General features: G+C 36.2%; 1 protein-coding gene across 1 annotated transcript in view; it reads left to right on the forward strand.

Annotated features, from left to right (window-relative positions):
* The first annotated feature begins 12,173 nt into the window (after nucleotides 1–12,173).
* LOC131855746 (protein Iojap-related, mitochondrial-like) overlaps nucleotides 12,174–24,305 on the forward strand; it is a 37,187-nt gene continuing 25,055 nt past the window's right edge. The window contains exon 1 of the mRNA XM_057974006.1: nucleotides 12,174–12,811. Coding sequence (XP_057829989.1) covers nucleotides 12,332–12,811 — 480 coding nt within the window. The 5' untranslated portion in view covers nucleotides 12,174–12,331. The remainder of the gene's footprint in view (nucleotides 12,812–24,305) is intronic.

Below are 24,305 nucleotides of genomic sequence, written 5' to 3' on the forward strand. Positions count from 1 at the left end.
ACAATATTATCTCTAAGGTTCTAACCTCTAGAATCTTGAAGTTGCTTCCTTCTATCATTTCTCCTCAACAAAGTGGTTTTGTCCCTGGAAGACAAATCTTGGATTCGATAATTTCAGTCCATGAAAACATTCACTCTTTGTCTAGTGCTAAAAAAGAAGGCTTTCTTCTGAAGCTTGACTTAAATCCAAAGCCCACGATATAGTGGACTAGGATTTAATGATGAAAGTTCTTTTGACTTTTGGTTTTTGTTTTAGAAGTATTAGTCTTATTAGGAAATTAGTCTCTTCGGATTATTTTTTTGTCTTAATTAATGGGTCTCCTTCCCCTTTTTTCAAGTCCTCAAGGGGACTCAAATAGGGAGATCCTCTATCTCCGGTTATTTTTATTATCATGGCGGAATGTTTGGGGAGATGCATTGGAAATTTGGTTGAGAAGGGGGAGTTTTGTGGTTTGAAACCTTCTTCAGCGGATCAAGTTTGCTCTCATCAACAGTTTGTGGATGATTCTATAATAATGGGGAAGGCTTCAATGCAGGATTCAAGGAGTTTAAAGAAAGCATTGGACAATTACGGGTCAACTACTAGGCAACTTATTAATTGGTCTAAAAGTTTTGTTTACTTCATCAATACTCCGGAGAGAAGAAAGATAAAAATAAGCAATATTTTTGGGTGTCAATTGGGGAGTCTTCCTGCTTCCTATTTGGGGCTCCCCTTATGTCAAGATCCTCCTGATACTTTTTGGGGAGCCTTGGTGGACAAGTTCCATAAGAAGTTAGCAGGTTGGAAGGGTTCTCTTCTTAGCCAAGCTGGTAAGGTTCAACTATTGAAATCAACTCTTCAAAGTATTCCTCTTTATGCCATCAACCTTTTCAGAATTCCTGCTAAGTTTGGAGAGGCTATTGAAAAAATTCAAAGAACTTTTTATGGACAGGGGTCGAGGAGAAGAAGAGAATAAATCTGATTGCATGGGATAAGATTTGTAAGCCAATAAGAAAGGGAGGTCTAGGTCTAAGAAGAATAAGAGACATGAACGAATTTCTTATGACCAAGCAGATTTGGAGAGGGCACAATAACCAAGGAGAATGGAAACTGATATGGGACAACAAGTATAAAAAGCAATATCCTACACTTCTAAGCTTCCTCAATGCAAAAGATATCCCAATTGGATCCAACATCTGGAAAAATGTGTCTAGAACAAGAGATCTAATTGCCAAAGGTGTGAAATGGAAGATGGAGAAAGGGAACCTTATCAAATTCCGGGAAGACACCTGGTTGCTCGAGTCCCCTTTTAGTGAAAGTCCTAATTGGAGTAGATTTCAGAACCAGTGCAAGGAAAAATATGGCTCTATGGTGGGTGACTACTCGGAAGATGGATAGTGGAAGGATTTATCTCAAGTTGATCCTTCCTTGGGAAGTCTGAACAAAATAATGAACTCCATGGTGGTGGTGGAAGATGAAGATCAATTAATCTGGAAACTCACAACAAATGGTAAATTTATTGTGGCCTCTCTTTATCATCAACAATTTTCTAAAATGGAGAACCCTTGTTGGGCTAAGGCTTGGGTTAAAGGCTTAACCCCTAAAATTAATATTTTCTTCTAGACAACCCTTCAAGATAAAATTCTAAATATTGATAACCTCAGAAAAAGAGGTATGCGTATGCCTAGTGTTTGTTTTCTTTGTATGCAGAATGAGGAGACCATCAACCGCCTGCTCTTTCATTGTCCCTTCTCTACTGTTTTCTGGGGAAGATGTTTGGATCACTTCAATATCAGTTGGAGTTTCCCGGAATCAGTTCAAGAGGTTTTTAACTCTTGGTAGCACCCATCAAGGAACAAGTCTACTATTTTGTTGTAGAAAGTGGCTTTACCCCATATGTGCTGGGGTATATGGAAAGAGAGAAACGAAAGAGTGTTCAAAGAAAAGGTGTCTAAGGCTCAAATTGTGTTTGAGAAAATAAAAAGAAATATATTGGAAAATATTAATATCATAGGTGATATTGCCAATCCTCAAGACAAGGATGATCAAATGATCTTCAAGAAGTGGAGATTAAAAGGAAGTGATCACTTTCAGACTAATCCTAGAGAGGGTGTGAAATGAGAATGTCCTCCCAATGGTTGGATGAAAATCAACTTTGATGGAGCTTCAAAGGGTAACCTTGGTATTGTGGGATGTGGTGTGATCCTAAGGGATGAACGAGGAAAATGCAAAATTATTAAATGCATACCTATAGGAAATCAAACTAATCATGTTGTTGAGGCTATGGCAACTTATCATGGGATGGTCCTAGCAAAGGAAGCAAACTGTACCAAAGTCTAGTGTGAAGGAGACTCATTGAATATAATAAATTGTTTGAACAAGGAGTTCCTGCCATCTTGGTCAATAAACAATGCTATTAAAGCAGCGAAGAAAATAAGTGACAAATTCGAAATGTGTGTTTTCACACACATGTACAGGGAAGAAAATTCGTGTGCTGACTGGGCCACCAACCTGGCCTGTCAAATGAAGGAAATCATTACTATTAATGGTGAGAGAGAACTTGCATGTGAACCGAAATCCTTGTTCGATCTGGACTGTATCCAGACAAGGCAATGTTGCACCATCAACCATAATTTCTAAATGTCTCTTCCACTTATTTCGATGCAGGTTTACAATGGTGGTGATAACATTTATTTAAGTGTCTTTTCATAATTGCTTGGCACAGATTCAGGGTTGTTTTTCAAGGCAACTACAGAAACCATAGAAGAAGAATCGGAGCCGAGAGAAGGAAATTCAGTGATTGCGAAGGAAAAATGGGAGGGAACAAAAAAAGGTTCGAACCTACCTCTTGCTCGGAATGGAAGAAGAACAAAGAGGTTTGGGAAATTCTTTAGAAGGGGGGTCTAAGTGTGTTTATGGAGAGGCTTAGTGGGAAAGATCCAACGGTCACTAAGCACTTTATCAAGAATTGGAAGAATGGTAAAGTTTTGGTGGGGACCCAGATGATGACTGTGGATGAGGAGATTATTGTTGAAGCCATGGGGATGATGACAAAGGGTATGAAATTTTACAGAGATCGTAGCATCTCTGATAAGGCGGCGGACAAATTTCTTGTCATGGAAGGTGAGAAGAAGAAAATGGTGAAGGTTGACAACTCCCATCACTCCCCAAAAGGTATATGCAGGCCATGGAGGTTCATTTTATTTGCTACAATTACCTATATAACGTTGGATGGCAGGTTTACGAGAGCTTACGGGCACCACTTTGTATTGCTCAATCATTTTCGCCATGGGGAAAAGGTAAGCCTACCATATTATCTTGCTTGTTCCATGGACCATACTATCAAAGAGATACAGAAAGATCCCAAGGGAGACCATGCTCTTCATCAGGGTTTTATGGCTCTTGTGTATAAAGTGCTGAAAGGGAAATGCATTGAAAAACCTATTAAAGGTAAAAATGCAAGGGATGAGGACACAGAGAGTGAGGTTAGTGGTTTTAACTTCGATTCAGAGACTGAAGGCGAGTCAGAAGAGCTAAGTAAAAAGGGGAGGAATAAGGGTAAGAGGAAGAGGATAGTGGTGGATTCAGATATTTTGGAGTCTGAGGCCGAGTCCTTCGAAGGTAAATTCATCAAAAACAAGAAAGGGAAAGGCACTAGAAAGCAAACCCAGAGGAAGAAGAACATTAGTAGGGGAGGTAACAAAGATATTAATCAAATTTTAATTGATTTTGATGAGGAGGCAGAGAAGGATATAAATGATAATGTGCAGGATAAGGAGGGGGATGAGAATCCAGTTGTGGGCAACAATGAGGATTTAAATACCCAAGGTCTGTAGAAAGAGGATCAAGAGGACAAAAGGGGCAAATCTAGTGACTGTGTTGGAGAAAATGAGAGTATTAAGGGTTTTTCTGATATCATCAGCACAATGGTGAAAGACATAGGTAGCCTGAAGAAGGGTATGAATACTGTCAAAAGAGCCACGATAAGCGACAAACCCCTATTTGAAAATGTCAAAGAATTGCCGGTGGCAATTAATAATGCGGAAGCCATTGAAAACATGGTGAGTAAAATTATTGCAACTGAAAAAAAGGTCAAGGAAATGGAAGAAAATAAGGAGGTGAAAGGGATGGAAATTTCTATGAACAATCTGGGCAGCAGAGTTGACAGGATGGAACTCACAGTAAAGAAGATAGATGAACAAAACTTCCAAATTCTCAAAGCCTCGGTGGACAACATGAACATTTTGATTAACAAATTTGAAGACATCAAAGATAAAGAGGGCAACAAGGATCAACCACACAAAAAAGGTCACGAGAAAAGGACCAGAGCCAATACCAGAAATAAGGGCGACATCAAGGGTCGAGAGCTGGATGACTTAAAGACCTCTGCAAACAACATGAAGCAGATGGTGGTCCATGCTGAAGACATCATGAAAAATATCTGGCTGTCTGGGTCTGGGTCTGGGTCTCTGTCTTTGTGTTGTCTTTTTGCTTTCCTTTCGCTGTCTTTTTGTGGTTCTTCATGTTATGTGTGTTAAGATCCCTTTTTGTTCGGACGGGATCAGTTTTTATAAATGGAGTGATTAGACACGATTCTTTCTAGCTCTTTTGCTCTCCTGATATGTAAAAGGTTCAGGTTCCTTTCAAAAACCTGTTTTTACTTAATCAAAACACAATGATAACCTTTGAATGAGATTATTATATGGTAATATTTGACTCCCATCTTAGATCACCTGATAATCTTCTCACACCTATCCTTACATCACCTAGAAACTTTCTAACTCCTATTCTATAGTCTCCATCTCCACTAGTTTATTAGCCACTAAATAAAGAAGAATAAGCTGCAATAAAATTTTCAACAAGAATGAATCCAAAATGGAGCCACATCCATGTATTTATGAAACACAATTTTAAAACTCAAATTGGGCACCCGAATCCCACTACTCAAAATAAAGGAAACTTTCCTTTTGCCAAATGTTTCCTATCATCAACAAACTCCGAATGAAAATGCCAACTTCACCAAACTGCTAATCACCACTACAAGAAAAAATACAAAGTTATGTAAAAAATCCCAAGTCCCCATGCCAAAAGGAGGGAAAATATTTAAATTTAAATATATTTGGTATTAGGCAATATTATAATCTCAACCAAATCACCAAAGTTATTATTACATCCCAAATTGTCATCTGATCCCGATTTTCTATTTTGGGATTGTTGACTTACTATTTTTAGTAAGTTGCCATTTCTAGAAAGTTTTTTAAAAGGGAGATGACTTCACTTGTTTATTGCGATTAGGATTACTACCTATAAATTCAAAAAGGAAGAGGTTGTTGCATCATTACTTTTAGAGGATATATGAAAGAAACTTCTAAATTAGCCTAGGAGGCCCTATCTTTTCATGGAAGATTGAAAGAAAAAGGAAAAAAGGAAAGAGGTAAGATGAGTCTAGATCCAAATATTATGGGAGACCTAAATTTCCTTGTAATATCAAGGAAAAATCTTGGATTTATTTAAAAGTTGGTCATTTCAAAAGAGACTACAAGGAAGAGAAAAAGAAAAAGAAGAGCAATTCTAATGATGACTTAAATTTTTTATCCAAGGATGATGGTGATTCCTTTGCGATGACCTTGGCTACACGTGAATAAATTGGTGCATAATTGATAGACTCTAGTGCCTCTTTTCACATTTGTTGCTCCTATAGCCCACTTAAAATTATTTTTATCCCTTCTCATTGTTTCAGTTAGTGGTGCACAAATACTACTAAAATTTTTGATAAAGTTTTGGTAAAAACTTGCCAAACCGTGAAAATGTCTCACCATAGTAGCACTCCTTGGGGTAGGCCATTCAGTGATATCCCTCACCTTCTCTAGGTATATTTTAAGACTATTTACTAAGACAACAAATCCTAGATACACTAACTCCTTCACAAAATTGTACTTCTTTAAATTAATCAACAACTTCTCTTAACTTCTCAAAGACTCTTCAAATATGTGTTAAATGATCCCCCAATGTCTTACTAGAAACCAAAATATCCTCCAAGTAAAAAATAACAATTTTCCCAAAAACTCTTTGATACCTCATTCATGAGTGACATGAATGTGCTTAATGCATTGGTTATCCCAAAAGGCACAACTAACTACTCATACAATCCCTCCTTGGTTTTGAAATTTGTCTTCCATTCATCCCCTTATCTAATTTGGATCTAGTGATATCCACTCTTCAGATCTATCTTTTGTGAAGTACTTAGCTACACTCAAACAATCCATAATGTCATCCATCCTTGGCAAGGAAAATTAATACTTAGTAGTAATATTTTTAAAGACTTAGGAGTGTGTACACATCCTCCACTCTCCATCCTTCTTCGGTGCTAGTACCATAGGTATTGCACATGGACTCAAACTCTCTTGAAGTGATCCCTTTAGCAATAGGTATTGCACTCGTGTATACAATTCTTCATTCTCTATTAGAGTAATTCTATGGGTTATCTTAGTCTTCAAATTCGATCTTGGGATCAAGTCCATCTAATGACTAATCTCTCTTATTGGTGGAAAACCTTCAGGTACATAATCAGATACAATATCTTGAAACTCATCCAATAAATTTTAAACTTCTATTGGTACATCTTCTACTTCCTTTTTATCGACTTTAGGATCAAAGTAGAACACATATGCTCATGCTTCATACCATCTAATTTTTTTTTCTTTAACTAAACAAATTATTGCAAGTTACTACATACCTTTTTCTTCTACCTCTTTAGGGGCTTTAATTTGTCACAAACTTCATCCTTTTTCAAGGAATAAGTATTTGCATATTCATCATGCACTACATATTTGCTAAATTGCTACAATTTCCCTAATAACATGTGTCAGACATCCATTGGAATTATATCACATAGTACCTCATTGTGATAGTTCCCAATCTTGAACTTCACCAAACAATGTTCATTGACCAAAGCTTCATGGTCCTCCTTCAACCATGCAATCTTGTTAAGATTCCAAGGGTTTCAAGTGTGCCTCTTCTTTCCATTGAGTTGATTTGATTTAATTTTTTTAAAGATGTTGAAATTAGGTTAAATGTGTGTAAATTGAAGCAATTATGCATAAACAGTGAGCTACAGTCATCAAACGGAGCCACGAATTTGGATCTGAGAAATATGTGGGTGCTTGGATATATTCCCACAAGGTCAACTTGAATTGTTAGGATCAAAATGTTCGTCACTCCAAGCCTTTGAACTTTTCGCCATCCAAAAGGGAACCTGTTCATCTCTGCGAATAATGTTGATCTTGAAAATTACAACTTTATACCTATTTCCTGCACACAAAAGGGGAAATTGTTGGGATAATGGGTTTGCCTAGGTCAAGCCCCGATTTAGGAATTAACCTTGAATGAAATAATGCAAATGCTGAAATAAATAATAGAAAGATATACCTCAGATCTACAATTGTTGATGATGATGCTTTGCTTCTTGGATGTAATCACATATGTTGTATGAAATGACATGAACATGATAAAACCCTAATCACACAAATATGTTTTCATATGAATGATATAATTCTGCTCCACAATGGTTGAATGAAGAATATGGATCCTTGAAGAAATCTGAAAAATGCTCGATGATGGATGCTTCACAGATGCAAGAATGTTTGAGGATGGATACTTAAAATGGATAGATGAAATTAGGTTGATCAAATATCTTTATATAGGGGTATCTAGGTCATTTATTCATTAGGCCGACCTCTAACGGTCATGCAGAGCCACAAAAGTGAATTCCCATCAAAGAGATAGGACCCTTGCCCTATTTCAAAATTGGGCCCAACTAAGAGGGACCGGGGTGATGGGTGCCCTGATCCTTCTCAAAAAGGGACCATAATTAAGCCCTTGGGAGAGGACACCCCCCTAGGAGATCCATCAGTGGATGTACATGACATCAAAACTGGAGATAAGGCACGAAACAAACTTAGATAGGAGATGAGGAGGGGACACACTAAAGTAGGGGCATAAATATGAGGTGTAAATTGGCCTGGTGACAATTTATGATGCTACACTCTTCCTCTTTTATCTCCATTATTTTGTTCATGAGGATGGTAGGTGTTATCTCTCTTCTGGTTTTGAATGGTACTAGATTCTTTATTCTTCTTTAGGTCTTCATTTTGGCCTCCATAAGACTATACAACAATCATTTTGGCACGAACTTCTCTTTGCTTGTTCTCAAATATTCTATTCAATTTCTCTCATACCTTCAAAGTAAATTGATATGCACCTTCAATGGTAGACATTCTTACCAAACACAAATCTTCTTAAATACTTAGCTTCAACCCATTTATGTGATAGGCAACTTTCTCCTTGTTGATCTTGGAATGACTTATTCTGATCAAGACTCAGCTCTTTCTTTTGTATACTCTTTAACAAATTTTCTCACTTGCTTCAACTATTGCATCTTCTTTAGCAAATAAATCTCATTGTCAACATGAATGAACTATCTCCTCAATTTTTCACCATTCGATCCCATCCTATTATTTTCTTTTTTCTTCTTCTATTTCTTTTCTACCTAAACTTATTTCCGCCATATACTAGCATGACAATTAACTTTATTTTTGCGAACTTGGCCCTCTCAAGATCTTCTATTTATTCATACTTGAAATACTCCTCCATATCATTTATCTAGTTGATCAACTCTTTCAGATTTCATTTTTTGAAAAATCTAGACTCTTTGATCTTTGGCCTCTTCCCAATCTTGGAAATGCCCCTAAAAAATATATCTTCTTTAGGATTTCTTATCACTTGTTCTTCTTCGAATTGTTCTCCTTCACATTCATCCTCACTTTCATCTCTTCCTATAACATCAACTAGTCTATGAAACTCCTCTTGTAGTGCTTGAACTTGTCTATGGAGGGCTCTAAAACCCTCTTCTATCACAACAATATTTCTTCCTCCATGATTCCTTCATAAAGGTATTTTTATCACTTTTCTCACAAACTCACAATCATCATCCTGGTACAAACTACCTCACATTCAACGATCTGTTTACACACTTAAGGAGATTCTACTCTAATACCAATTGATAAAGGGTACTCCCCTTACAAAACCAAACACACAACAACAACATAAAAATAAACAAACAAATGTAAGAAAGAAACACTTTCTCTCTATTATCCCAATGAAATAAAACTACAACACTAAAAAATAACATGATATAGCCACATGGGCTTTCTCATTACAATAATCTACAAGTCACAACCACAACCTAGACTATTGGAACTGTCTTTTGTCACACCCCATTTGCCTTCTGTATTTGGACCATATAGTAGCCCTAGAATATTCTCGAAAGTGTTATTCCCCATTTTTGGGTGCCAAAAGTCTAACCATCCATTTTGCCGCTCAAGAAGATATATTATTGAAAATAAAAAATTTAGAGTTTTGGTAGTACAACTTATAGAAGTCATAACTTTCAATCCAGTTCTTAGATCTTTACTCATTATATATTGTTGGTAATATCATGAAGAGGCTTGCAATGCCAACACAATTTATTTTGTTGGTGTTTTCCAACCGAGTCTCCTAGAATCCTCTAAAGACTAGCCTTCACTTTGTATCAAGAATTTCTAGGCTAGTGGCCAATGAACAAGGCTAAACCCTAGTTAAATCTTCTGCACTTTTATCTCTACAAACTAAGGATGGTGATCCTATGGCAATACCTTATCGATTCAACCTTTAAACAATGATATTGCATCTATTAGAAAATATATTCTCACATGCAAAATCCAAATATCTAATGTGTCCTTCAAGGCTAGATTATCTTGGATTTGGTTATCCTAATGATCAAACAATACCAAGTCCTAAAACTAAGCAAATTTAAAACAAAAATCTAAATGAAATGAATTTTTTTTTAATTTTTTGAAACTTTGAATGCCTTCAAATCCCAACCCTTGAATTACTTAGACTAATGCCTTATAGGGTGATAGAGTCCAACCTAAACAATACCATCTACAACCTTTACACATATGGTTTCAATCCAAGGGAAACTTGATTCAATGCCTTACACTAAACCACCCAATGCTATTTGAAATGCAACTCTACTTTGAGATCCTAAACATCACATTCAATCCCTTATATCTTGACCAAAGCAATTTAACTACTTCCTTGCAATAGAGAAGAAATCAAAATACACAGTGCATTATAGAGGGAACTATTAAGCATTACTTAAACATTCCAAAAGGATTAAACACAACATGCAGGAAACAATTGCACCAAACAATTTTGTACTCCATTTTTAATTATTAGATATAAAAACATGTTTTACACTTGCAAAATGATATGTTTGTCCTTCACTATCAAATCCTATTACAACACTACTCCAAGCTCTCCTAGAGATCAAAATTTCAAAAGCTAAGAAGAAGATACAATGGCTTTGAATTCCCTTTTACAAAAGCAAGAGAGTGAACAAGTGTCAAGCTCATTGTACAATTGTTGTTCATACATTTGAAAGTCATAAATGGCCATCATCCTAAGAATTAAGATGTCAAAAAGTAGTGGAGAGTTAAAATAGAAAAGAAATCAGAGAGGGGAGAGTATTCTTTTTAGTTACAAAATTGGTAGTGGACTCCATTCCTTGGAAGAAAGTGTTGACTGATGCCCAAAAATAGTATATTGACATGTGAATTCAAAGTCAATCTTCTCCATACTTCTCATCCCACTATGCGAATGTTGCATTGTCAGGCCAAGGATAACTCAACACCACCTTTAACTTACCAAGGTCTCCTAAATATTTTGAATCCAAAATTGCCCTTGAATATTTTTGATAGCTTTCACAAATGATCTCAAAAGCAAAAAGTTCATCCAACAACTAATTCAACTTTTCCATGTTCATTTCATTCTCCTCATATACAATCGAAACTACTTTTGACAATAATGAACTAACTTCAAACTTCCACTAATCCAATAACTTTAGATTGCCTTGATCATCCATTATATTTGATAGCACCTTGCACTCCATTTGCTCAATCATCTTCAAAATTTGCTCCAATTGTGCTTTCAACTTCATGGAGGATGACACTACCTCCTCAAGGATCATCACATGATCAAATGTCTCTTTTAGCTCTAGTGGCGCATTGTTGTCATGCTTTGACCTCTTAATCATGTCTACTAGAATTTGAGTTCTATTTAGCCACTTTTCCTTGACTAGATCCAGTTGCTGCATATCTTAATTGTACTTCAATTTTGCATCTACAAGGTCACAATATCCCTTCTAAGCATCATCAACCCTGAGATTTATCTTTGACAACCTACGACTGATCAAACCAATCACTATCTCTACTATCAATTGCTTCCTTGAGGTCCTCTCCTTCTCAAATTCATCTTTCAATTATTTTACCTCAGTTACCAAGGACTCCCTTTCTGTAAACTCAAACACTGAAGGTGTAGGAGCTTGGATTACTAAGATTATTCTTGCCTCCAATATCTCATTTTTTTTAGTAGCTTTTGATTTTCAATCACTTGTTGCATATGTTTCTCCTTCAAAGCTTCATGATTAGTATACAATCTATCAATGACTGCCTTACTGAACAAAGCATTGCTCACCATTAGGTTTGTTGCCTCAAGAGTTGAAGCATCAATCACCCTCTTGACCAATGCACTCCCCCTAAACTGATCATAGCTTTGAAAATAATTTGGCTTGTCAATGCTTGGTAACAAAGCCCATATTGGCCACAATCCAAAATTGGAGCTGAAGATTGAACTTGACAAATTTTGCTCCACCTCCTCCTCTAAACGGTAAATTCTCTTTTATTCTTTTCTTGTAGATAGGAATACCAAAGCAGTGGCAATATCCCATCTAGGTAACAACAAAACTCCTGCATCTTTCACTATTTTCTCTCCTGGTCCAGGATTATATTGTTAGCATTAAATCAAATTCTTGTTAAAATAATATTTCATGCAACCTGTACTTTTTAAATTTAGATTTAAGAAGTTAAATTTATTCTATCCCACATTTTAAATTTTTGTTATTAAATATCCTTCCTCTGATTTTTTAAAATTCCTCATAATTTTTAAAATTTAATGATACAACTATAAATTTAACTTTCCTTATTGAATGAAATATAAAAAAAAAATCACACCTCTTAAAATTTTAAATGTTTAAGGCTACCTATAATTACAAAAGCCAAATAAATATTTGCTATTTAATAGTAAAAATAAAACGATTCACTGGTATTCTAAATCCCAAAAATTCATGGTCTTGATCCGAATGAAAGGCATTCATAACATTTCCCGTAGAAGTTTGGCCCTCTAATCCTGCGACTGATCTTTCTGTTTTGCGTCTGTTTCGGAGGGAATGTTATAAGAATTGCAATAAAAAAGTATGAGCGGCAAGAGGGGTTTGTTCTTATTAGCTGGATCTTTCATTGCAGGGAGGGCTACGCTTCCTGCTTGCCCCGTACCAGCTATTTTGAAGAGGAGTTTTTGCAGCGCATTAACTAAACGTGTGGGTGCATTGAGGGTGGAGGAAGTGGAGAAGATACTGGGAGAAGTGAGGGCGCAGGACGTGAATAGCATCTATGTGGGCAATCACTGCGAGTGGGCCGAATACATGGTGCTTGCCACTGGCAAATCGGATTGGCATGTTCGCAACATTGCCCAGGCCATACTTCACAACATCAAGCAGAAGAAAAAGAACAACAAGGACGGGGACGAGATTTATTTGCCCGGTATAGAAGGGCGACAGGGAGGGAAGTGGTTGGTGATAGACACAGGCAGTGTTATTGTTCATGCCCTTCATGAGAATGCTCGTGAATATTACGATTTGGACTCTCTTTGGAGGAACCGCGGACCATCAAATCAGGTTAGCAGCTCCATTTTATTCATATTCATCTGTTTTCTAATGCAATTTTGTCATCATTGTCATACCCTTAACTCCGTTTGCAGCAAATAAAGGGGACTTTACAGTCATATCTTCCTAGATTGCTTGTCCTCAAGTAATTTCAACTTAGTTCTAAGATCACTATGCTGAACCAAGCTGAAACTGAGTATGATCCCAGAGTCCCAAGTCAGTATAGAAGATCTGTTCCACCATTTACTCCAAGTACTGTCCTGCTGAACACCTGTACAAGAGACCTCAAGAGCAATCCAAAATTGCAAAAATTCGGTCTCCTCAGAGAACTGCCCTTCGAGGATTGCGATCCGAGGCACCATAAGAGGAAGCTTGAGAAATTCATCATAATATAAACCCAGGAAACAATAATCGTTTGGGGAATTAATCGGCAAAACAAAAGTATTAAGATTTTTTCAAAAAATGGGGAAAAAATCGGATTTACAAAAAAACATAAAAAATTGCAGAAAAACAATCAAAAACTACTTTTTTTAAATATTTTAGGGCATTTTTATAGCATAGAGATATTGCAGGCAAATAAAATAGACACTTGAACACATGAATTGCAGGAAATAGATTTTCGTTGTTTATATCCATATCACTGATTACGTTGCACAAAATATTCTACACCATAAATAATATCCAGATGGTGATAGATGTCAAAATGTCAATTACAATATAGTTTGTGATTTTAAACAAAGTCAACCTGTAAACTAAGTACAAAATTCCAAAATATCAAATGTAGGCAATGACATGCTAGAGGGCAGGAGGCCTTGATGATGAAGCTCTTGGGTAAGAGCCTATCCTAATTCATTCAATCCATTCAGGACCAAGTTGGCTTGCCTCATGAGATCAAAATTTTCAGTCTCAAGCGGACGATCAACAACAACATAATCATCATCAACATCATCAACATCATCAGCAGCAATCAACTCACACTCTGGATATATCTCATTGAGGTCAATTGACAAGCTTTCCTCAATAGTTCTTGATTTTGCCCATGTAGAAATTAGTGTTTCTCTTACAAGTGAAAAACACAATGAATAGTGAATACAATTTTAAAAACTGCAACTATATATTAATATTCTCACCTTGAGCTTTCCTTATCTTCAAGCGAAGGTTGTGATGAACAAATACTAAGTCATTCAGCCGTTGTTGTGATAGGAGGTTGCGTTTCTTGGAATGTATGTGTTAAAAAACACTCCAATTACACTCACAAGCTGATGAGCTGCACGGTTGGCTCAAAATGCGCACTGCCATCCACCTTAAATTTGGTATTTCGTCTCCAAAAGAAGTCCACCATGCAGCTGAAAAACACATTATATGGAGATGATATTGTAAGACTAAGAATATCTTATAATCTTAACAAGCTTAATGAGCATGTTGGCAAAATAAAGAGATTGTCAAAAGTTTATAGAGTCTACCTGATTGAATAGTCTTTCTGCTTTGTATAGCAGCCCTAGAAGAGAGAAAACCCTTAGCATGCTTGTACACTTCCAACTCTATCGTAGCCGCATCAAATTTTTCCAAGTTTGGAAACATTTTTTCCATGCATTTGAAGAAGTCTTGTTTGATCTCAGCATCAATTTCCAAGAAGTCAATCTCATAGAATAACAAAGGATTGAGAAAGTATCCTGCAGCATGGAGAGGAGTGTGCATCTGTCCATCCCATCTCCTATCAATTATGTCCCACAATGGCATATACCTATCCCTGTTATTTTCCATCTTACTCCTTGTCACCTCCTTGGCCCTATCCATGGCCTCATACACATATCCCATGGGATGTTTTTCCCCATCCACTAGTCTCAAGACTTTTACTAAAGGCTTTGAAAATTCTACAATTTGCTCAATTGATTCCCAAAAGGTGGTAGAATACATATACTCTGCCACTGCTATGCCATTTGCTTGAGTTGTGAAGCCAGACTCCATCCACTCAGCTGAAACAAACATTCACCAAAAATTACCTTTCTGTTCACATAATTTTTGTAATGCAAGGAAATATGTTGCAAATTTCGTTACCCCTGGTCGAACTAGCTCCTTGCCTCCTGTGAAAGAGCACATTATAGCCAAAACCCTCGTGTGATTATAACCAAATTTGGTAACCTTGTGAGCCTTGTGAAATGCCGCCTTAACCCATTCAATTTTTCCAATGTCCTCTAGGGTTAGATCAAGGCAATGTACTGCACATGGTGTAAAAAACACGAAAAAGTATTTATCTGTCAGAAGTCTCCCTGCAGCAACACAAGCAGCAGCATTGTCTGTCATAAATTGAACCACATTTTGTGGCCCTACATCCGTAACTACCACGTCATACATCTCAAACAATGCATTTGTGGATTTCATCATATTAGATGCATCCATAGATTCCAGAAAAAACAGTGCCAATCTCACAAGAGACAAGGAAGTTAATGAGAGTTCGGTTCCTTCTATCTGTCCAACCATTTGACATGATACTGCAACCAGTTCTAGCCCACTGTAACCGATGTTGTTTACCAACATCTTGAACATCCTTTACTACATCTTTTAGCATACCAACCCTCAATGATTCATAAGATGGGGCTTGAAACCTAGGTCTTACAGCTGCAATAGCATCTACCATGGGTTGCCAATATGGATTTCTGGAAGCATGGAATGCCATGTGAGAGGAGTACCAAAAATTACCAATTGCCTTCTTTGCTTGTTCAATGACAGTTTTCCTCCATCCTATACTCTCCAAAGTGGTTTGTGATCTTGGTGTAGTACAAGGTTGGAAGAAAGTATTAATGTTTCCTCCACCTATGTTTGGTCCGCGTGCTATAGAATTAGGTGTTGACCCACATTCCCTGAAATTCCCATCTTCGCCATCCTCCTCACCCAAATGGTTCATCCTGGGATCTGCAGAACTAGAACCTAGTTCAACCCCAATTTTTGCCTTTTTGGCCTTACTCTCAGCAATCCCGTCAAGAGATTGCTTTGCTGATACGAGACATCAGCAGGGCATGCTTTGCATATCACGGTGTTATTTCCTTGTTCTTTGGACAAATGTCATTTGAAACGATAAATTCCACCACTGATCTCTTCTAGACACCAATTGCACTTGACCTTCGTGCTACCAGGAACTGTTGTGCAATGTGTCCACGCAAAGTCTTTTTTAAGTGGCATTCTGATCAAGAATCAGATCTATAAAAACATCACACTCAATCTTTAACTTTTGAGGGATCTAGGGTTGGGCTTGTGTATAATAATTGCATTTGAATTACATTGACATGGGAAATTGGAAACCTAAATGTAATTGAATTTCAAGTTTACACCAATGGTATACTTCAATCATTGCTCAATACATAATCTAGTAGATGACCACAAACAACAGTGACATTAATTCATAAATTTAGGACATCAAGACAAAGAACTAATAGTAGAAGTCACACACAGTTATATGGGCACCTATATCAGACCTTTGACACTTAAAGAAGCAATGATATGTAAGGTAGATGTAAGAGCAATGTATGTGACAATGTTAAGAGCAGAGTTAAGAAGAGTAAAATGACTATTGGAGGAGGACAACATTACTGTGACATTTGTTATAAGGGCATATTAAAGAATGGGATTGGGTCAAGTATCAAGCTACAAGTCTAACATTCACCTTCACTAATATATAATATAATGAGCAAAAAGACAGTCCATGATGGTTATTAGTTAACAATTGGAAGATGCCATGCAAAGTTATATCAAAATCAAGATCTAATAGAATATTAGTTGGGCAAAGCTAAGACTTCATATTGTCACAAGTCATAATAAAGACACAATTTCATAAGCATGTTAAGTAGACTGGTTTCCAAGCGCCCTATGACAAGTAATTCCCCATCCTTTGTTAGGATTGATGATTAGGAAATAAGTAAGGATTGGGGCTTAAGTATAGTAACTGCCAAATGTATTATGAATCCTAATTGTTCCTTAATTTTTATAATCTGATTTAAGACATAATAATGCAGTCATTGGGAATTGGCCTTAACTTATGAATTGTTTTCTATCACAAAAAACCAAAACAAGGAAATTCTTAAGTGATATGGTTGAGCAGGTAGGGTGTCAGTGGTAGGTTACCCAATTTTATAAAAAATATATAACTATTTTTTGTACAATTTAAACTGTATAAATTAATAGAGAAAATGGAGTTTAATATGATTTTTATTATATAGAAAATAGAGTAAAAATATATATACAAAAAACATATACAGAAAATATTTTTAAATATTTTCTGTATAAATTTCCTATATATACTTTATTTTCTGTAAAAATTTATACAGAAAATATAGCCACTGTATAAATTAGTGGCTATATTTTTTGTATAAATTTTTACAGTGGCTATATTTTCTGTATAAATTTATACAGAAAATAGAGTATATATTTTCTGCATTAATTTATACTAAAATAGAAATTAATACTATACTTTCTGTATACAGCCATTAATATAGAAAATTAATACAAAAGATTTATAAAGAAAAATTAATACTCTATAAAATACATAAATATACAGAAAAATATTCTATTTTTTGTATAAATTTTCTGTATTAATTTTCTATAAAATACAGAAAATTAAAATACAGAAAATTAATATAGAAAAATTAATACTCTATTAATACAGAGAATAGAATATTTTCTGTATAAATTTATACTGCAAATCACATAAAAAATATTCGATGTCATACAATCAAATGTAGAGAATTTTCAGCAAAAAACCTGGCAGTTGGCAATGGCGCAAGACCTCACAGTGGCTCTTCTTCCTGTCAGTTGGCAATGGCGCGACCTCACAGTGGCTCTTCTTCCCGTTGAGCTCCCATCGTCCAAATTTTGCAGTGGCTTTCGTCGGTTAATTTGCAAAGACACCTTCCGTCGCATATTTATAAAAAATTTCACCTTTTTTAACGTTATGCGTCGCGTTTAGGGTTTGTGTGGGTTATTATTCTGCGCTGGCGATTTTTAATGATTAATCGAGTCTCACTTGTCCGATTTTTTGCCCGATTACACCCGAAAAAATCGTTGACCGATCAAAACGCGATTTTTTGGGGGAATTAATCGGCCAGACCCCCGATCAATGATTAATCAGGTATAATCGCGTTTTTTTGTAGAGTGTTGCTTCTATGATATAAACTATCTCATTCCCAACACCCTGCACTTTTTTAAAATAACTGACATTGAAGACTAATTTGTTGTTCCAAACATGAGTGCGATTTGAATACAAGCAGTAATATCAATTTGATGCCCAAACATCCAACCAACAATCAAATTGATTAGCCAAATCAGTCATCAACTCCATCTGGGACTCAAAAATAACTCTTTCATTGAGCTGATTGGACTGAAAGTGCTCAAATCTGCAGTTGTACAAGTCTTAATTTTCAAGTTGCAACATTTGCAAAGAAAAACTATCACTGAAGAACTGAAAAATCTTGGTCAAAATAAAATTTCCACTTGTAACCAATGATCCTTGCTGCTATGAAAAGAGCTAAACTAGAAGACCTATAGTCTTCTAGTTTAGCTCTCTTTGTAGCAGCAAGGGTCATTTGTTACATGTGTTTTTTTTTGGAACTTTATACTTAATTTGTAGGATGATTTTGTACAAAGTAGAGTGAAAATTTGAAAACTATTAGCATCTACACAGTTGAATCCTAATAAAAATATCTTAACTTGACACGCTTCGGAAAATACTCCTACTTATCTATTGGTATCTAGTTATTATTTATTCGTTATGAAGTACACATTATGCAATGCAATGTAATCAGTGATATGAACATAAATTACGAAAATCTATTTTCCAAAATTGATGGGCTAAACTCTCAATTATATTTGTTCTCTATATCTCTATGCTGTTGAAATGCCTTTAAATTTAAAAAATGGTAGGCTTTTCTTCATTTTTCTACATTTTTTTACCTTGTTTTCTAAATCCAATTTTTTCTCATCTAAATCTTTGATTTTTTGAAAAAATCTTATACTTTTGGGTTATCAAATTTATCTTCAAAAGATTTTTGTCGCTATGGGTCAAATAATCATTCCCCTCTACGAAAGCATGAATGAGCTTGTAGTTTTGCATTTTTTGCTTCAATTCTTGACGTGAAATTTAATATTTTAAAACTAATATAAATTGTATTAACTTCTAATATGTTTAATTTAACGTAATATATTTAAATTTTAATATTCTTTTTTATTTAATTTTATTTGTAAGATGTGTTTATTTATTTATTGATAAAAAGCTAGTACATCATTGTAAGCCCTTGATATAGGGATGTTACAGAAAAGGCAACACAAATCTCTGTCAACATATCTTTCTAAAAATGTCACACTAAATTGCAGCAAACAATAAGCTGTGTTCTCATTAATACCCTTCTCTAAGAGACTTCCATCCTTTCCACTTCTTGGCAGATCTTAGCAACATCTGGTGCTTACCAGAAGGGGTTTTCTTTCTTTTGACCTCTGTCCACCTATGTTCATTGTGAAAAGAGGACCATGTTGTTTTGGTTTATTTCCTCTGGGGGGCTCTTCCCCCCCAAATCTCTTTTCTTGATCCAACTGAGCTACTGGCTTGGTACTCAGTCCTACCACTTTTGGGAACCCGAGGAGGCGACTGAAGGCTCTAAAGACGCTAGGGCTTTACATTCTTGGAGTTCTTCTGAAGCTTAGTAGGGACTACATCCAAAGAAGCTCGTGGATGTTGATGTTATTGTAGCGGCGGGAGATTCTTTCTCCCATCAAATTCAAGATCAGCAGTGTACAAGACCTGATTTGGTCACAAGCATGGGCATATTCAGCGATTACCACAGAGTGGTATCGGTCCATTAAAGGAGATATCGATATACTGCCGCCAATATGAGGAATTGATTATTTAGGAATCGACGGAGTACAAAATTGATTATCATTTGTTAAGAATACGTTAAGTGATAAACAAGGGTTATGAGATAACATGATCATTATCAAAGTAATATCATTAAGTAATGATAATAATTAAAGAGATGAGACACATCCATTCTTATGCCTTTCCATCTCTTAATGCGGGTATATGAAGACACTCGACTTGTCTTCTCAAGGGTCGAATATTGTTTATATGACTTGTATCCCTATTTGGGTTTGCTTCAGCCGAGCATCTGCCTTGACACTAAATCGGGTTGCACGGATTAGAGTGACAGTCAGGCACCGCACCATTATCTGCATACCTCAAGGAACAATCAGACACAGTGAATTAATTATTATCACTATGTGTAGCAAAACAGGACCGACAGTATAAGTATACAGTTATATTAGAAACAGTAGAAATATATTATAGGTATACTGTAACTTACAATTCTTATTGCAAGTGGTATTTGCCATTTTCTACTACAAGGTTGATGTCAATTACTTCGAAGAAGTCACTTGTGAATAAAGTATAAGCTAATAGTCTCATATTTCGAAGAATTCACATAACGGGACATTACACCTTCACTTCATCATTATATTGGCCTTGAGATTGGCCAAGTTGTAAAGGCAAATTTTCTGTATTATTCAATAATATAAGAGATATTATTGGCTGGGTTTTTCTCCCTCAAGAAGGAGGGTTTTCCCAGGGTATTTGCTGTGTTCAAGTGTTTATCATTTCTGTACTTCTGCTTATTTTATTTCTGATCCTAAAACTAACAGTGGATAAGCCCTAGAATCCATCCCTTGAGGATTTTCTGTAAGATTAGTATTAGTATTAGTATTTGTGCATGCCATTGAAATAGGTTCAGAGGAACTCTCCTCAACTTGAGAAGAAATCAGATAGTGGTGAGATTCTGCACCAATCCACCAAGTGGGGGTGCTACACTCAGTCTGTTTTCCAAAATCAAAATTGTTTGGTTTTGGACATTGATGTGTTTGATGCTCAGTTGAGGAGCACTTCCTGCATCTGAAGGCTATCTTTTCACAATTTACTTGCTGTCTCCAATTTCTCTTGCCTACTTTTAGAGAAATCTCTGCTGGTAAACCATTGGAGAGATCCATCTCTAGGCAAATCCAAGCATAAGTGGTGCTCGCATATTTGAGACTCTCTTTTGAGGCACATAAAAATTTGCCCAGTCCATTGCCTATGGCTGCAAACAATCCAACTCCCAGAATTGAATGGGAAGATAAGGTAAAAGGACCCACATAAATGTAGATGCGAAGATAGAGTTCGGGGGTTGAAAGATGGGTACCAAGCCTTCATACACAAAAAGTCCACTTGAAACACCCATGGTCCATTTTTTAACATTTTCTCCTTTTCTTCCAGGGATTCAAACTCAAGGATGAAGAAACCCTTTGCATAGAGTAAAATGCTAATCTCATCCTCTAAGCTATCTTTCCAATGGGTAGTGATCCAAGCATGGAGATTGCATAGCTTGGGCCACCTCTTTACAAATCTGCATATAAATGCATGGTCCTCAAGAAACTATTCCCTATCATGCACTCGACCATCCACACCTCTTTGGGATGAGCCTAGAATGATGCAGAAAAAAAGGGGAATGATTTTTGTCTCTCTTAGCGGTAGAGGAACCCACAATCTTGTTCCTCTCACAGCCTTCCCATTTCCCCAAATCTAAAAACAAGGAGGGTGTAATGTCCCCTTCCGCCTAGAGTCAATCAGGGTTAATTTTGCTAGACTTAATTATTCTCGGAGGCTAGAGCAAAATAAAATTACAATGGAATTAAGTGATTAATTAAATATGAAGTTATGCCAATGCACAAATTAAAAGTTGTTCTTGTTTGATTAATAAGGTGGGCCCGTTTACAATATTGTGAGCGCCTAAGTTAATTATTAATGGGGAGCGATTTATATATATTGGACAATTAATTTTTATAAGGCAATTTATATTAGTGCCTAAATTGCTCATAACTAGCAATTAAATGATGAGCCAATGGTTATAATTTTAATGAAGGTGATCTCCTTATTTAAAAGCCAATTCAAAATGTTTATATTTTTAAAAAGGGCACCGATACATGAGATAGGCAATTTATAAGGAGGAAAATGGTGGTTTGGAAGGAATTCACGTTCATTTCTTTCTTTGAACTTATTTGAGCACTATTCGCGTGTTCTTCCTCAGCCTTAGGATGAAACCCTAGTGGTCTTCGGGCAGCCTGGACGCAATCCCAGGCTATTCTTGCGGTGGCTTCAACTCCGAATCACAGAGAGTTCTCAGTTCTGCAGGCTCAAGGCTTAAAACAAGTATCGCACAACAAGATGGAGACATCTTTGTTTTGGGGCTGGACACTAGGAGTAGAAATGGCTTCATACAGCTAGCGTCGTTATTGTTGGCAGTGGTTTGTAAAATCAGAAAATTGCATTCCTGCTGTGGGAGTCAGGGTAGATAGGAGAACTTCTTAATGTACCCGTATCTTCCAGCTGATCAATAATCAATTTCTCTGCCAGAGTGTGATATTGGATGTTGAACTCAACTACATCTTAAATAGCTTCTGATCTTTTCCTCATTTTTGGAGGGCTTTAGAACTAAAACATGTCCTCAGCTCTATAAAGTATATATTTTGCTTGACAACAAAGGCAAGACATGTTGACAACGTTTTGGGACAGCATCAGAAGAAGAGGTACCAACAACGATTACATGTACATCCTGCTTGCTGAAAGAGCAATGCAAATAGTTGTTGGTATTTTGTCTATTTCAGGTCATGCTTCTAGTACTGGGTATGTGTATGACAAGACCTGTGAATTTACTGGTCTGGTGCAGTAGAATATATGCAATGTAACAAATATATATTTTCCTTACATAAACATTAATATTTGTAAGTTTGTATCTTCCTTGGAAAATTCTGTCCTTAATCTTTCTTTGCAAGATATATTGTTGCATACACAATGTTAAACATGCTCTAAAACAAAACTTCATATCAAAACCAAACTCATTGCAAACTTCACAAGTTTAATTAGTAAGGATATTTCAGAGGGTTCATGAATCTTACCCTTAGTATTAGGCAAGGCATTTGAAGTCTCATTGCTTGAATCGTTTTGCAGGGGCTTATTACTAGGTCCAAAAACGGTAGAGGGGCCAAACGACCCATTCCCCATTGGTTGCGAATCTTGACGAAATTTTTTGGAGCAGAGAGGGTGTCTCTTAGCTGGATGAAGTGAGTTGGGTTTGCAAATCCTAGCACCAGACTAGGGGACTTCCACGAAGCTCTTTTCTCTGTTCGGGCCTAATCCCATACATGAAGAAAAAAAACCATGGCCTATAGTGAAAGGATCAAAGCTTGAAAATCGTTCAATCCCATAGCTAGAATCACTACCGCTGGATCCATGGCGTCCACACGCAAAAGGAGGTCAAGGGTAGGTAGAGCACAACATCGCGATCAGCTTTTTCTTAGAGTGATTTAAATTCTAATATTCTTAATCTAATATAATATATTCAATTTCAATATTTTATATGTAATTTAATATAACATATTTAATTTTTAATATTAGATTTATATTTGTCAAACTTAGTCACAAATTTCTTCTTGAATTTTATCAATTGATAAAATTGTTCAAATTTTTTCCCTTCCAGACTTTAACACAAATATGAACCTTGTGACGTAGCAACACGTGCCAAGGCACAAGCCACTGCAACCCTAACCAAGCTTGTTGAGCTCATTTGAAACAATGAGAGCAGCACCCATGGTTAACAAACAACATACCTTGTTATGAAAAGCTTAAATCAAACTCAATGTTGAGAAAGATGAACCACAAGCCATGGCTGACTCTATGCCATCATAAACAAAGAGAGTGGAGATAAACTCTACAATGTATGTCTTCTTTGTCTCGAACTTAAACACCTCATTGAAGTTGCGAAATTATGTGCTCAATACCATCTTGATTACAAGGAGCCCTCTTTGAGCTATTAAGTTTAGAGATGAGGCTAAATAATTAACTTTTTAAACTTTTCTACTAATGTATTATAAAATTTGTATAATTTGGCTTATAGGTTTTAATTTTTAAATTATTATTTAGAATTTTATAAGTATTAATCAATGTAAAGCCACTTAGAATAATTTTATTAAGTATTATTAATATATATTTAGACTAGATTAGTATGGTATTTTGATTTTAGGGTGCAAATATGTTTTTGATTTTTATATGTTTATTATATGGATTACCCAAAACCTGTGATACCAGGTTCTCTTGTTTGAATGCTCTAGCCCAGACCAAGTCCACATGGGTCGTGGTTCACAATGGGTGCGACCAGGGTTCACCCCAGGGGCCCTGGGGTGGTTGCACCCAGGTGAACCTAGGCACGAATCCAGTCCACATTTCACAGGGGAATTGAACAATGCAATGATAAAACAAATAAACTCTAGATAATCATTTATGACTTGAGCAAGGCCTGAAGACACAAAATCAATTTCCAAATAGTGGACAAGTTCCTAGCCTACCTATGGAAGGATATAATTTTCACCCAGATATGACAGAGATGGCAGTATGCGTACCAAGGGAGGAGGGTGGTGTATTCGATAACCCTGATCCTAA

This window comes from Cryptomeria japonica, chromosome 3, assembly GCF_030272615.1.
Source record: "Cryptomeria japonica chromosome 3, Sugi_1.0, whole genome shotgun sequence".
Classification (NCBI taxonomy): Eukaryota; Viridiplantae; Streptophyta; class Pinopsida; order Cupressales; family Cupressaceae; genus Cryptomeria; species Cryptomeria japonica.